Source organism: Cryptomeria japonica, chromosome 6 (genome assembly GCF_030272615.1).
Source record: "Cryptomeria japonica chromosome 6, Sugi_1.0, whole genome shotgun sequence".
NCBI lineage: Eukaryota > Viridiplantae > Streptophyta > Pinopsida > Cupressales > Cupressaceae > Cryptomeria > Cryptomeria japonica.
This window is the reverse complement of record NC_081410.1, coordinates 500,992,447-501,006,798: the sequence shown is the minus strand read 5'-3', so window position 1 is coordinate 501,006,798 and position 14,352 is coordinate 500,992,447. Positions and strand designations below refer to the sequence as shown.

The following is a 14,352-nucleotide window of genomic DNA, read 5'->3' as shown; positions in this document are numbered from 1 at the left end:
TTTGTATATCATTCATCCAGTCCATGCAAGAAATACAGCAGCTACAAGTTAAGCAATGAAAAAATAAGTCCGTAAGAAACTGAACTCCATAGATAATGGAATCGAAGATCCAATATGGTGAATGCGATAAAGAGAAAGGCTTTAATGCAACTTTGTATAAAACCTAAAACTATATACACTGTAAAGGTTTAAGCAATCAAAGTTAATTTTCAAACTCAAAATGAAATCTGCAATATAAATTTCTATCAGAATCTATGTTTAACCTTTTAAGTCTCTTGAAGTTTCACATCAACATTTTTTAATAGATCTGTCATTAAAATGAACAAAAAGGAATGATTGTAATAGCCTATATTGATAGTGAAATCTGTTTCGGAAAATTCAATTAACTTCTGGAATTCTATCTAAACATGGTCTCCATTCTCTTGCTGCAACACAAGTTTTTCCACTAATTATCTTGGTACCTTTGAAGAGAGGTAGGTGCTTCCCCACAAGTTCTTCCACTAATCTCTCCTTGAGAAAACCATCTGAAAGCAAAACCTTCAGTTGTTTCTTAGAGACCACTATTTTGAGCCTGATACCATTTTCTGCTTTCACTGCTCCTGCAGAAGAAGAACCCACATCATCTAATCTCTCTTTCCCTCCATCTTCATCACTATCATCGTGATCAGCTCCAATATGGGATTGAATAAGGTAATAAAACTCACCACCCACTAATTGAGAATCCAAAGAAAGACCATCACCAACGTTCTCTGAGTGAACAACCATGAAATTCTGTCGATACCCACTTTCGATGAGAAGATCTCTTACAACAAGAGGAGGAGAGTATTGTAACATCTTTCCATCCATCCCCATAACCTTTATCAACTGTTTCTGAGTTTCTGCAAAAACCCTAGATTGTATGCAGTTGCCCATTCCGCAACAAACTTGTAGATGATTGAAATCCTATGAGAGTAAATCTCATGCAAATACACGTCTATAAATGGATGAAATCTCATAGAGTTTTCCTAGATTTACAGTATCATAACCTTGAGGAAAAGCAGTTGTGAAACGGGTTATCTGTAATTGGAACCCTAATAGGGAAGGGATTTGCGGAAGAAATGGGTGACATCGGCAGTATTATTTTTTTTTTATCGTTTCAGGCTGTCGCTTTCATTGAACAAGACGCCATTGAAAATTCATCGCCCACATGTAGTGAGGTAGACTACTTAGTCAACCAGATGTAAAGGAGAAAGACATGGAATAATGCCCTATATATCTTCAATTAATTCCGGGGACGGCTGTTTATTTAGCTGTAGACATTTACCATTAATCCCGCATATACGGATAAGCTATCGCAATAATAAAGTCTTTCGAACTCCAAACATATGGACACCAACTTCCACCTAGATCTTAACCTGTGATTTACGTTAAGTAATCTAGTTTTAATGTTAATTAGGTTGCATAATGTAACGGTCCATGTCCTCTGATCAATGCCAAAGAAAAGGATTTTCCAGTTGTTTGAATTCAGTTCCTCTTTAAGATTGACTAGGGTTTCTTTATAATAAACTTAGGGATTTTTTAGTTTATCCTTAATTCCAAAGGCTGCTTACCAAAGACATCTTCTGAATTTGGGCTTATCATCTATTATGTTAAGAAGATAAAAGGATTCAAATCTACAAGCTCATTAGTCCAACATATGTGCAATGCCTACAAGCTAAATGATCCAACAAATGGCCTAATAAATGTTTGAATCTTGATTCATTTGTTTACATATATGTAGCATCATAAAATTACGACCTTGCAATTTTCAACCACATTTAGGTCTTCACATTGGTGAATCAAATCCCTAAGCCTGATCGGAGACCCGAGACATGCTCACACTGCCTGAAGCTTGCATCTCCTCACACCTCGCACTATCCTTTGCTGCTTTATGTCCTGGATAAGGTCAGGATAGGGGTGCAGATAAGGGCAGGACAGGGGTGCATAAGGTCAGGGTAGGGGTGTGGATAAGGGCAGGATAGGGGCGTGGCACCCCTGTCCCCCTAGGACAGGGGTGTGGTGCCCTTGTCCTTGCCCTGTTTTGGGCCCCCTCTGCACTTATCTTGCATTGAACTTTGCAATTTTGAAGCGGGAAAAGTTTCCCTATGTCGGCCTATGACAAAAATAAGTCAATTAACCCTAATTGGCGAATATATAAGATGCATGTTCTCTCTCATTTGCATAAGATAAAAATAAGCGATAATAAGATAAGTTCAATAAGCATACATGACATGGAAATTGCGATCCTAAGCGAACCCAAACATTCAAGCATTCAAGCATTGAGCATTCTCAAGTCTCCTTTCAAGGCTAGGTGGTGCATTCAAATCAAGGATTCAACCATTGAAGAGGAGATCTCTTTCATCATTCAATTCCACACAAGAAACTCTATTTACATTTAAATTGCAACCTCCCTTGAGGTGAATTCTATTTTAGTCTTTCATTTACATTTAATTGCAAGTACTACTTTACATAATTGGTTAATTCCAAAACTGGGGTTTGACCTGAAGGCAAACTCCCAATCCCAACCCCTTTTCCTCTCTTTTCTATGTGTAGGTTGTAGGTACGTAGCTATATTTACAGATTTGGACTTCATTCTCAGAAGCGGAAAAACCGTTTTTGGTGCATGGATTTTTCAGAGGACCATGTGCGCTTTCCACACGGTCTCAATGACTTTTGCTCAAATTTGCAGGGGAGCTTCATTTCAACATTTTACTGCCAATTCCAGGTGCACAACTTCATCCCGCATTCCTATCTCAAGTTATAGTCATTTATTTGTCTCTTTTCCACTTAGTCTTAAATCACATAGTTCAACCTTTTACATTCTAAAAGAGGGGTTACTTTTACTTTCCAAATCCATTGTTAATTCACTTAGCATTCAATCTTTTCCTATTGAGATTGGATCTAGTGAATTCTCCCCCCTATTTTAATGTAATGTGTGTGAAAAGGTTAAGGAAAATCTTTTGTGAAACTTTCACTCCTTCTCTTGAGGAGAGAAAAGCTTTCCTCTTGATTTCCTCATCACCCTCTTTCACCACCATTACATTTTGGTGAACCTGATGTCTTACATGCTTGACATTTTTAAATCATTGCATAATTTTCATTTACAAGTTTAATTTTAGTGCAAATTTACAAAACTTAATGGTTAATTCAATCAAAACCCTAGTTTTCAAAACATTGGAATTGAACTTGTGTTTTATAAAAAAATGCTATCTATTATTTTAGATCTGAAAATTTTCTTTGCTTGAAAAATTCAATTTCATCATTGTCTTGTTCAATTTGCAAATTCAAATTTACAAAATTAAGTGGTTAGTTGTCAAAACCCTAATTTTCAAAAATCAACTTGAACTTGTGCAAAAATTAAATTCACATTTAATTTTCAGATTTAGGACTATTTTCATATTTGTCTTCTTGTTTAAAATTCAAAATTTTAAAATTAAGTGGTTAGGTCCTAAAACCCTAATTTTCAAAATTAATTGGATTTTGTGAAAATTTCAATCAAATTCAATCAATTTAAGTTTTCTAAACATTATTTAAGGTAGCCTTATCCATTAGGTTTGACCTTTTTCAAATTTGCAATTCAATTTCTTATCTTTTACAAAACCCTAATAGGGTCCTATTTTCACATTCAGACCTTAATTTCGCCTATCTAAATTTCATAAAATCAACCAATTTTTTGGGGTTAGCTTTAAAATAATTGTAACTTTCATCCCTGAAAATTTTCGAAAAAGTTGGGAGGACCGTGTGCACTTTCAACATAGTCCCTGACTTTTTTCCTAAAATTTTGGGAGACTGTTATGATTGTATTTAATTGCTTAAATCCAAAAAATTGGTTGATTTTTCTTGAATTTTTCTCTCTTTAAAATAAAAAATATTTCCCATTTTCAATATCACAACTTTCAAGAAAAATTTTGAAATTGTGGTTAATTATAATTTGCCCTTATTTTAAAAATTTAAATTTTAGCAAATTTAACTTTTAAATTAAGTGGTATTCCATTGGCCATAATTTTAAATCTCAATTTCTTCAATCATTTTGGAAATTGTGTCATTTCTCCTTTCAACAAGGTTCAAATTGTGTAATCATAATTTCCTTGAATTTTGCATTATTCAATTTTACAAACTTTTTTCTAAAAATTTAAACCTTAAATTCAAATTCCAAATTCAAATTTTCCCTCTAGTGCATGACTTTTACCACTATTAGTCCTACCTACACTATCACCACTAGACGAATCATTAGAATTAAGGCTTCCCAAGGTTTAATTACCGAGGAGATGGAGCCTAATTTGGGTGACTTATTCAATGAGGATAATGTTAAATCTTCCCATCCTAATAACATCCCTATCTACCCAATTGATGATTCCAATGATGAAGAATAATCTTTGACTAGAGTATCTATTGATCAACTTTATAAATTGGATAATCAATTTTACAACTTTCAAAAATGGATGTCTTAAGAATACCCTAACAGTGAAGCTCTTCCATTAATTAAAGGCCTAAAGTACATGATTCAAAGTGATAAGAATGGAATTGATATATTGTGTGGCATTGCTCATATTGTTGATTCTAATGTCATGCCTATAACAAGTTGTGCTGAGAACTTAGGTTATTCACAACTTTCTATATAAATCAATCATTCTATTCCTTTGACCACTTCGATGGCTAGTATTCCTAATTTCACTTCAAATATCATGGCTACATTAACTCAACATGTCATACCTACAACCATTAGTCATGGGGGCAATCCCTCTTCTTCAATAAGCCCTTCATCCTTACCCATGCCTTCAATAAGTATCCCTCTTGTCTCTCACCCAATCAAAGTGACGCAAGGGGGCAATTCATCCAATCATTATATTCCTCCTTTTAGTGTCCCATTTCCTACTCATTCATCTCCTATGCCTACTTACCATAGTGTTCCTCCACCTTATTCTCAATCAATGCCTTATTTCAACAACATCACACCACCTTCTCAATCAAACATGTCTAACATGAATTCTTCAACTGAAGCAACCATTAATTTAATCTTGCTCAAATTGTGTCATCATTGCAACAATAAATTGCTTCTATGAGTCAATCCAAGTTTAGTGTGCCCACAGTCAATGTTGCAAGCCCACTTTCTCTTGATATTGTTAGATTCCTCCCTCGTAAACATGTTGAAGTGCCTCAATTGGAACTCTATAATAGAAAAGGTGATTCTTTAACACATGTCAAGACATTCCAAACTTTGTGTACTGACTTTGCTTATGATCAAAGATTGCTTGCAAAATTGTTTACTATAACATTAAGAGATAAGGCTTTACAATGGTATTCATCTTTGCCTTCCTATTCTGTTACTTCTTTTAAACAATTATCAAATACTTTTATTCAACAATTTCAAAACAACATAGGTCCTAAAATCACTTTGACCGATTTAATGCATTGTAAACAAAGTGTTAAAGAAAAAGTGACTAATTTCATTGGTAGATATAAGCATTTGTGTTCTCAAATTTATTTTCAAGTTCCTGATAATGATATTCAAAGAATTTTAATTTCTAATTTGCAAAAAGATATTAGAGACAAACTTCTCCTTTCTGAGTTTACTTCCTTTCTGCAATTGTGCACAACACTTCACAATTATCAACTGACTGTGAATCAACTGGAGCAATCTACTCCTATGGCTCTGAGTGATAAGGATGATAGCACTTGTTGGTGTAAATAATTATTCATGTTGGATATTATTACACCTTACTTAAGTTTACTTAGGATAATGCATTTCATAGTAGTTTGGGTATGAGACACTTGGGTGTTTATGCCACATTGGGATAGTGTGTGTAGGAGAATTTCCACCTTTTGTGGTCTTATCTTGTTGTTACATTTCACCTTTGGTGGGTGATACACCCCATGTAGAATATTTTACTATTTATCCTATCTACCCCTACCTACCCTTGCATCTCATTGAGCCACATGTCATAATTGTGTGTTCTCTTGTCTCTTGGCCTTGCCTTTATGAGCAGGCTCATCTACATTGTATGTAACAACAACAATCTTGATGATCCAATTGATCACATTTTGCATCATTGATAGGAATATAGTTTATTCTTGTCACATTTTGCTCTCTCTTATTTTTTCTTTCCATTGCCTCTATATCTTGGTAAATTATCACATAGTATCAAAGCCATTAGAGTACCATTGGTTTGCCAATTGAGAGAAATTTGGGGTTTTGCATTTTGGAGCTTTCTATTACAGGTTATTATTGGAGCTTGTTGGGTCAAATCTGAGATCACCATTGGATTGAGGAGGTTTGACAAAGTCATAATTGCCTTTTGTTTCACCCAAATCCGACATCCGAGGCCAAATCTAGAGTCATTTGAAGGTGGAGGGTGGTGACTTGTCCCGACAACAATCTGCAATTTTGGAGCATTTTTGGCCAAATCCGTCATCGCCATTGCGCTCAGAAAGTCCAAAAACCCCAAGATCGCCTGTCAATTCGTCCAAATCAGAGCTCATCATTTTGAGTTGGAAAAATTCCCCCCCATACGGACATTACAAGTATGATTTAATTAAAAAAAATTTTAAAAAAGGTTTTTATCTTTCTGCATTTTTCGCAGTTTAATTTTTAATTAAAGTCATTTTTAAAATAAATCCGAATTAAATTGAGGGTTGGGGGGCTGCATTTTTCTTTATTATTTTTTTAATAATTTTTTTTTTAATGGGCATTTTAATAATTATTTTTAATGAGATTTTTTAAATACTTTAAAAATAAAATATCATGGAATAAGTCAAATTGAGAACACAATTTTTTTGTCTACCATACCTATCTTGCAGCGCTTCCAATTAGCAGCTGAAGGGGGGGCCTATTGCTCCTATATTTTTCTTGGTGACATTCCAATCAGAGGCATCTTCATCAGCAGTATTCTACAAGACTTCTTTTGTGGCATCATTTTTATGTTTCTAGAATTGCGCTATTTCATGTTGTATACTCTTGCATGAACAATGTTGTACTCACACTATCATAAAGTACCACATCTCTTTGTATCTTGTCATTGATGACATATTTTGATGTAATCCTCTTGTACACATAGATTAGGAATATCTTGTGAGACTTGGTGCATGGCTCCTATTGAGACTTAGATTGTACACATTTGTGCATGGCTCCCATGAGACTTTGATTGTACCAGTATTTCTGCTATTTACTAGTATCTAGTTGATGCTCAAAGTAGGTTGTCTCCATGCCTGATCTTTATTTTTGTTGCAACGATTAATTCATCATCATCGATATGGTACTTGATTTTGTCACACTTTGACATTATTGGTGCAGCATTGGCTCTCTTTCTTCCTAATGGGAAGGTATTTTGGTCAACATCATTGGACCATTTTTGCAGGAGATTTTACATTGAGGTAGGGGCTTCATGGTCTCTTCTTCTCTCTTATTCATCATTGAGAGCATTGTGTGCTTTCTTCATCTCTCTTTTGTGGGGGAGTTTTTTCCCATGTGGGTTTTCTCTCTTTCCCCGCTTTATGGGAGATTGCTTTGCATTTGGATTTGTATATGGGTACATAACATGGCCTTGTATCTGGGACCCATCTTGCATTGCTTAGTTGCATTGTAGACTTAAGTGCATACCCCTAAGTTGCACTTAAGGGGGGGTGTTGGTGTAAATAATTATTCATGTTGGATATTATTACACCTTACTTAAGTTTACTTAGGATAATGAATTTCATAGTAGTTCAGGTATGAGACACTTGAGTGTTTGTGCCACATTGGGATAGTGTGTGTAGGAGAATATCCACCTTTAGTGGTCTTATCTTGTTGTTACATTCCACCTTCGGTGGGTGATCCACCTCATGTGGAATATTTTACTATTTCTCCTACCTACCCCTACCTACCCTTGCATCTCATTGAGACACATGTCATCATTGTGTGCTCTCTTGTCTCTTGGCCTTGCCTTTATAAGCAAGCTCATCTACATTATATGTAACAACAACAATCTTGATTATCCAGTTGATCACATTTTGCATCATTGATAGGAATATAGTTCACATTTTGTTCTCTCTTATTTGTGCTTTCCATTGCCTCTAGATTTTGGCAAATTCTCACAATGCTCAACAACTGTTTGCGAAGTTCAAACCAAGCAAAGGATTCATCAAATTCAATGACAACATTAACAACAACAATGTGAATGCTATAATAAGCATGCCTCCTATTTCTAAAATTTTCAGAAGAGAAAGACAATTTACTCCTTTGAATGAATCTTTGCATATCATTATGTCTCAATTGTTACAAAGAAATGTTATTAAACTTCCTCCCATAAAACCAGTTGACCCTTCTAAGGCAACCTCACCCTACTTTGATACTAATTCTTTTTGTCAATTTCATCATCAACCAAGTCATGACACTGAGAAATGTTTTGCATTGAAAAGTAAGATTCAGGATTTAATTGATAATAATACTATATCTATGGCAGGTGTGAATGATAAGGGAAACAAATCAGTAGCCCCTCCTAATCAAAATCTTAAGATTTTTACTGATCCTTTACCTTCCCATACCTCTAACATGATTGAGACTGAACATACCTCTTTCTCTACTTCTGATGTGACTACTACAGTTTAGAATTTGGTGAATATGGTAGAGAAACAAAGGAAACCTATGGACTTATGTATCACATTTGACCCTAGTGAGACCATTAGTGCACCTGATGGACTTTTAAGTTATTCGATGGATTATCTTGTCCTACCATTGGTTCTATTATACTTCTTATTGAGGTTCACACTAAAACTATGGATGTCAACTTTGTTATCATTCCTTCCTTTGAGCAATTACGTGTGAATTTGGGCTATCCTTCGCTATCTTCCATGAAAGCTACTGCTTCTCCAATCCATAAGTGTTTGAAATTTCCTCACAGTGGAGAAATCATAACTATTAACCATAGATTATTTTGACTAGCTGAGAGAAGCCCAAGTGTTCCTATTGATTTCTTTTGGCCTAAACAATTCCAATCTCTTCCACCGAGAAGAAATTCTCTCTATAAATCATATCAAAAGTGGAAGAAAGATATGATCCTATCCTTAAGCCAACCTAGGACTCCAAAAATTGACTTTCCCATCCTTCTTGAAGATGATGTTCTTCCCTTGATGGATAGAACTAATCTTCCACCTAAGGAAGATTCCCAACCTATTCCTATGGATGAGACCATACCTTCTCCTAAGAATAACAACAATATTCCTCCTAAGGTTAGACCTATACCTCCTCCTCATGATGGACTTAGTCACCTTCCTACACTAAATATTCCTCCTTTATATGGTGTAGTTCCACCTCCCTTCTCTTATAGAGAGAAGAGGCCTTCCTTTCCTCTTGTCCAACCCAAAAGACCTCAACCTACACCTCCAACTACCAAAGATGAAAATATTTATCCTTCAAGAAATATTCCTCCTTCTCAGTTTTCTACTAAGACTCGACAGAATCGTTGTACGAGAGACTGCCGATGAAAGCGTTATGCTCGAGCTCGTGATGTTGTTCCTCAAAACATTCAATCTCCCAAAACTCCAATAGTTGATATGATTCCCTTTTCTCCTAAGCAAGATGTTGAACCTACATCTCCAAATCATAAGTTACAAAAACACATGTGAGGTTTTTACTCTTATTCGTGTTCGCTCTCCTCTTTCTATAAATCTTGATGAAGAAATAGGTGAAAATGTTATTCATGATGGCAATACAACTCCTAATGCTTTTGATAGTGACTATGAATATGTTGATGTGGACAAACATTTATCTGCAGAGTTTTCAAAAGCCTTAATCCTAGCTCCTAGAAACAAACAAAGTGACTTAGCACATGAGTATAGTCCTTGTTTGGATCTTGTGATAGCTCCATCTGCTGTGCTTGATGTCACACCTCTAGCATTTTTCCTACCTTCTTTCAATAGTGATCAGCAAGATCGAGAGGTGGATGACATGATAGACTAGCTACATTAGCACCGTAGATCCTCTACCTCTCTCTTTTCTTTCTCTTATGTGATTCTTCTTCTATGTGTATCCCTATTCTTCTATGTTCCCTAGTAATGGCTACTTGAGGATGATGCAAAGAATTAAGATCTCTTTTCATCTCTTTCATGTTGACTCAAAAGACATCTTCTATTCCCTTTCTTCCAAGTTAGTTTCCTTTCTTTGGGGAATGACGATTATTCTATGCAGATATATACATTTGATATACATGAGTTATCATACAACATACTAACCTCGAGGAAAGTGAAACTACCTCATCTTTTGCATTTTGTGTTAGTTATCCTTGGGTTTATTCCTTTATTTGGGGGCTAAATCTTTGCGATAACTTGCTCTCTCTCTTTCTCTCTTGGGTGTATCCTACCTTAAGGAAATTGCTCCCAATAAGGTGTGCATGATCTCTTTAATGTGGGGGCATACACTCCGCTCATATTTTCCTTCTTGATACTAAAAGTTACTTAGTGAACTTGGCTTTACTTTGTAATTTTTGGTATCTTTTCTTTTTCACGACTCGTCATGAGGGAAACCTTGCTACATGCAGTCATGGTCCTTCCCTCTTGATCTTCCCTTTTACTTTGTCCGTCGATGTCGTAAGATCCTTAGTCCACCAGGGGCTTTGAGTATCTTTCCTCCTTGACTTGGTGAAAGTCTTTCAATCTTGTTTCTTTTTACTTTACCAGAAGTTTTGGCGTATTCTTATACTCCCACTAAAGTAGGGGCTAAATCTAGTGTCATAAAATTGTGACCTTGCAATATTTAACCACATTTGGGTCTTCACAGTAGCAAATCAAATTCCTAAGCCTGATCGGAGACCTGAGACATGATCACACTACCCGAAGCTTGCATCTCCTCACACCTCACACTCTCCTTTGTTTCTTTTTGTCCTAGATAAGGGCAGGATGGGGGCATGGCACCCCTCTCCCCCTAGGGCAGGGGTGTGGCACCATTGTCCTTGCCCTATTTTGGGTCCCCTCTACATTTATCTTGCATTGAGCTTTGCAATTTTGAAGCAAGAAACGTTTCCCTATGTCAGCCTATGACAAAAAATCAATCAATTAACCCTAATTGGTAGATATATAAGACGCATTTTCTCTTTCATTTGCATAAGATAAAAATAAGAGATAGTGAAATAAGCTGAATAAGAATACATGACATGGAAATTACTATCCTAAGTGAAACCAAGCATTCAAACATTCCTTTCAAGCATTGAGCATTCTCAAGTCTCCTGTCAAGGCTAGGTGTTGCATTCAAGTCAAGGATTCAACCATTGAAGAGGGGATCTTTTTCATCATTCAATTCCACACAAGAAACTCTATATACATTTCAATTGCAACCTCCCTTGAGGTGAATGCTATTTCAGTCTTTCATTTACATTTACTTGCTACTACTTTACATCATTTGGTTAATTCCAAAACTCGGGTTTGACCTAAAGGCAAATCTCCAATCCCAATCCCTTTTCTTCTCTTTTATGTGTGTAGGTTGCAGGTGCGTAGCTGTATTTGCAGATTTGGACTTCATTCTCAGAGGTGGCAAAACCCTTTTCAGCGCACGGATTTTTTGAAGGACTGTGCACTTTCAACACGGTTCTGACGACTTTCGCTCAAATTTGCAAGGGATCTTTGTCTCGACATTTTATTGCCGATTCCAGGTGCACATCTTCATCCCACATGACTATATCAAGTTATAGTCATTTATTTGTCTCTTTTACACTTAGTCATAAATCACATAATTCAACCTTTTACATTCTAAAAGAGGGGTTACTTATACTTTCCAAATCCATTGTTAATTCACTTAACATGAACAATCTTTTCCTATTGAGATTGGATCTAGTGAATTCTCCTCCCTCTTTTAATGTAATGTGCATGAAAAGGTTAAGGGGAATCTTTTGTGAAACTTTTAGTCCTTCTCTTGAGGAGAGAAAATCTTGAGAAAATATTTCCTCTTGATTTACTCATCACCCTCTTTCACCACCATTACAATATCATGCCTTTTACAATCACACTAAATGTTTAATAGTAACATTGATTAGATTGTTGTGTAAAATTTCTCTTTAAAATAATGTTTAGTTAATTCACTATTTTAGGTTTTAAACAATCATGAAATTTAAATTATGGTTTCTTAGGGTTGATCTCTCTTGATATTTTGGTATGGTTTTGTCATTGATGTCAACACCTACTAAACACTTATCAAATTTGGCACTTTGGAGAATCAACAACATTCACCGGCAAGCAAGTGACTCATGCATAGTCACCGGTATCTAGTACACTGGCAAGATATAATGATCACCGGCACTTGGAATGATATAGAGAACACATGGTTATGTCGAAGACATCGTGTGGACACATTGTCTTGGAGTTTTGTTTATTGGTACATTAGCATTTGCATATTTGTTATTATCGGGAAATAGGTCCAGGGTTACACCGGTAGGTTTATCTTTTCCAGATTAGCACGACACGCTAACATGTTGAATCGGTTATTGCATCGGATATTTTATTGTTTGTAAAATGTTTTTATTGTAATATCTTGTAGAGACGACCTACTAAAATTGGTCTTAGATTATGGTATAAATGTAAGATCTTATTTGTAAGATCAAATGAGGAATGTGGAAAAAGGATTGTGTGAAGGTATATGCGAGAATAAGTAGAGCTATACACGCAAACATCATTTGAAGATTGAAGGAGGGTCTTTGTGAAGACAATCAGAACTACACTAGTACTGAATCCAACATATGAAGATGCTATTTTGTGCAGTACATTCTTATTGGATTTAACCATCCAACTGTAGTCAGTGTGACTCCCATTTTGTGATTGAGCAGTGAGCTCCAGGCGCTTGGCCTTTCTACATGTGCAGACCCCATTTATGTACACTTACTATCTGCAGTAGTATCATCTGATTGTGGGTAAGGTTTCCCATCGTGGTTTTTCCCCTTACAGGGTTTCCACGTACAAATATTGGTGTTATGTGTTGTGGATGACTTTGTCTTTATGTTTCATGCACTAATCCTTACCAGTATAGCAATTAACTGTTAAAACTGTCTACCGGCATATTGAACTGGTTTATCGGTATTAAGCATTAAGTTGGTTAAGTTGTTTTTTGGTTTGAATTTATTTGACAATTGATTCATCCCCCCCCCCTCTCAATTGTCTCCGGGACCTAACAATTGGTATCAGAGCCTAGTCCTCTTTTGCAAAAGTTTAACAACATGAGGAGATCCAATGTCTACTAACTATTTTAGAAAGGACAGTCCTAAACTTGATGGAACCAACTATGGCATATGGAAGATCAGAATGGAGACACATCTAAATTTCATTGGGAAGGACATCTAGGATGTTACAAAGAATGGTTATACTACTCCTACTCAGAGTCAGCCCACTCCACCCAACTTGACTAAAGATGAGGAAAATGAAAGCACTTTTGAGTACATTATCAGATCAACAAATCATGGGACTATCAGATAGGTCTACTGCTAAAGATATTTGGGATCATTTGGAAACACTGAATGAACAAGATTCCACAGTCAAAATTGCAAAACTTGAAAGCTTCCGGGTCAGGTATGAACATCTGAAAATGGAAGAAGATGAAAGGATTTTTGCTTTTATGGAAAGAGTAAATGAGATTGTTTTGGGTATTAAATGTTGTGGAGGAACCTTAAGTGAGGATGAAATTGTTTCAAAAGTTTTAAGAGGATTGCCACCGGCATATAAAATGAAAGTCACTACTATAAATGAGTTAAGAACAATGCGTAATACATCAGTAACTAAGGATACATTGATTGGGAAACTTTCAGCTTTTGAAATTGAAGAATTTGGTCCTGTTGCTACTATAAAGACAAATTTGGCCTTTAAAGAATCAACATCATCTGCTCCATCATTTTATAAATCTATTTGGAAAGCCTTTCATGCAAGAGAACTTTAAGAAAGCAGGAAAGAAAATGAAGAACTTGAAGAACTTGAAGCACTATTTGCAAGGAAAATGCCTAAAGGTCCAGTTGGAAGTAAGTATGAAGGTAAAGCACCCTTTAAATGTTTTAACTACAATAAGATTGGTCATATGGCTTCAAGATGACCTGATAGACATGCTAGACTAAGAGAAGAAGCTAGAAGAACATACAAGCCTAACCCTGAATATCAGAGATACAGATTTAAGAAGAATAAAGACAAATCTTGTTACATTGCTGATGAAGGTGTGATTGATGATTTTGATGAGGATCCGACAGACAATGGATGGGTTTTTGTTGCTATAACAGAAGATCAACCGGCACCTACTACTCAACTGGTATAACAGGCCTTGGCAGCTAAAATTGAAGTAAAGGATGAATGAATCATTGATTCTGGATGCTCACATCATATGACAGGAGACAAAGA

At 35.8% G+C, this 14,352-nt stretch overlaps 1 protein-coding gene across 1 annotated transcript; it reads right to left on the bottom strand.

Annotated features, from left to right (window-relative positions):
- Nucleotides 1-378: 378 nt before the first annotated feature.
- Nucleotides 379-912, bottom strand: LOC131052800 (uncharacterized). The gene has a single exon (XM_057987426.2). It carries the CDS (start codon nucleotides 910-912, stop codon nucleotides 379-381), a length of 534 nt encoding a protein of 177 aa, XP_057843409.2.
- Between the last annotated feature and the right edge of the window lie 13,440 nt (nucleotides 913-14,352).

What these genes read in the sequence shown, in the direction of transcription:
- LOC131052800 (XM_057987426.2), bottom strand. Translation starts at nt 912, where the DNA reads ATGGGCAACTGCATACAATCTAGGGTTTTTGCAGAAACTCAGAAACAG.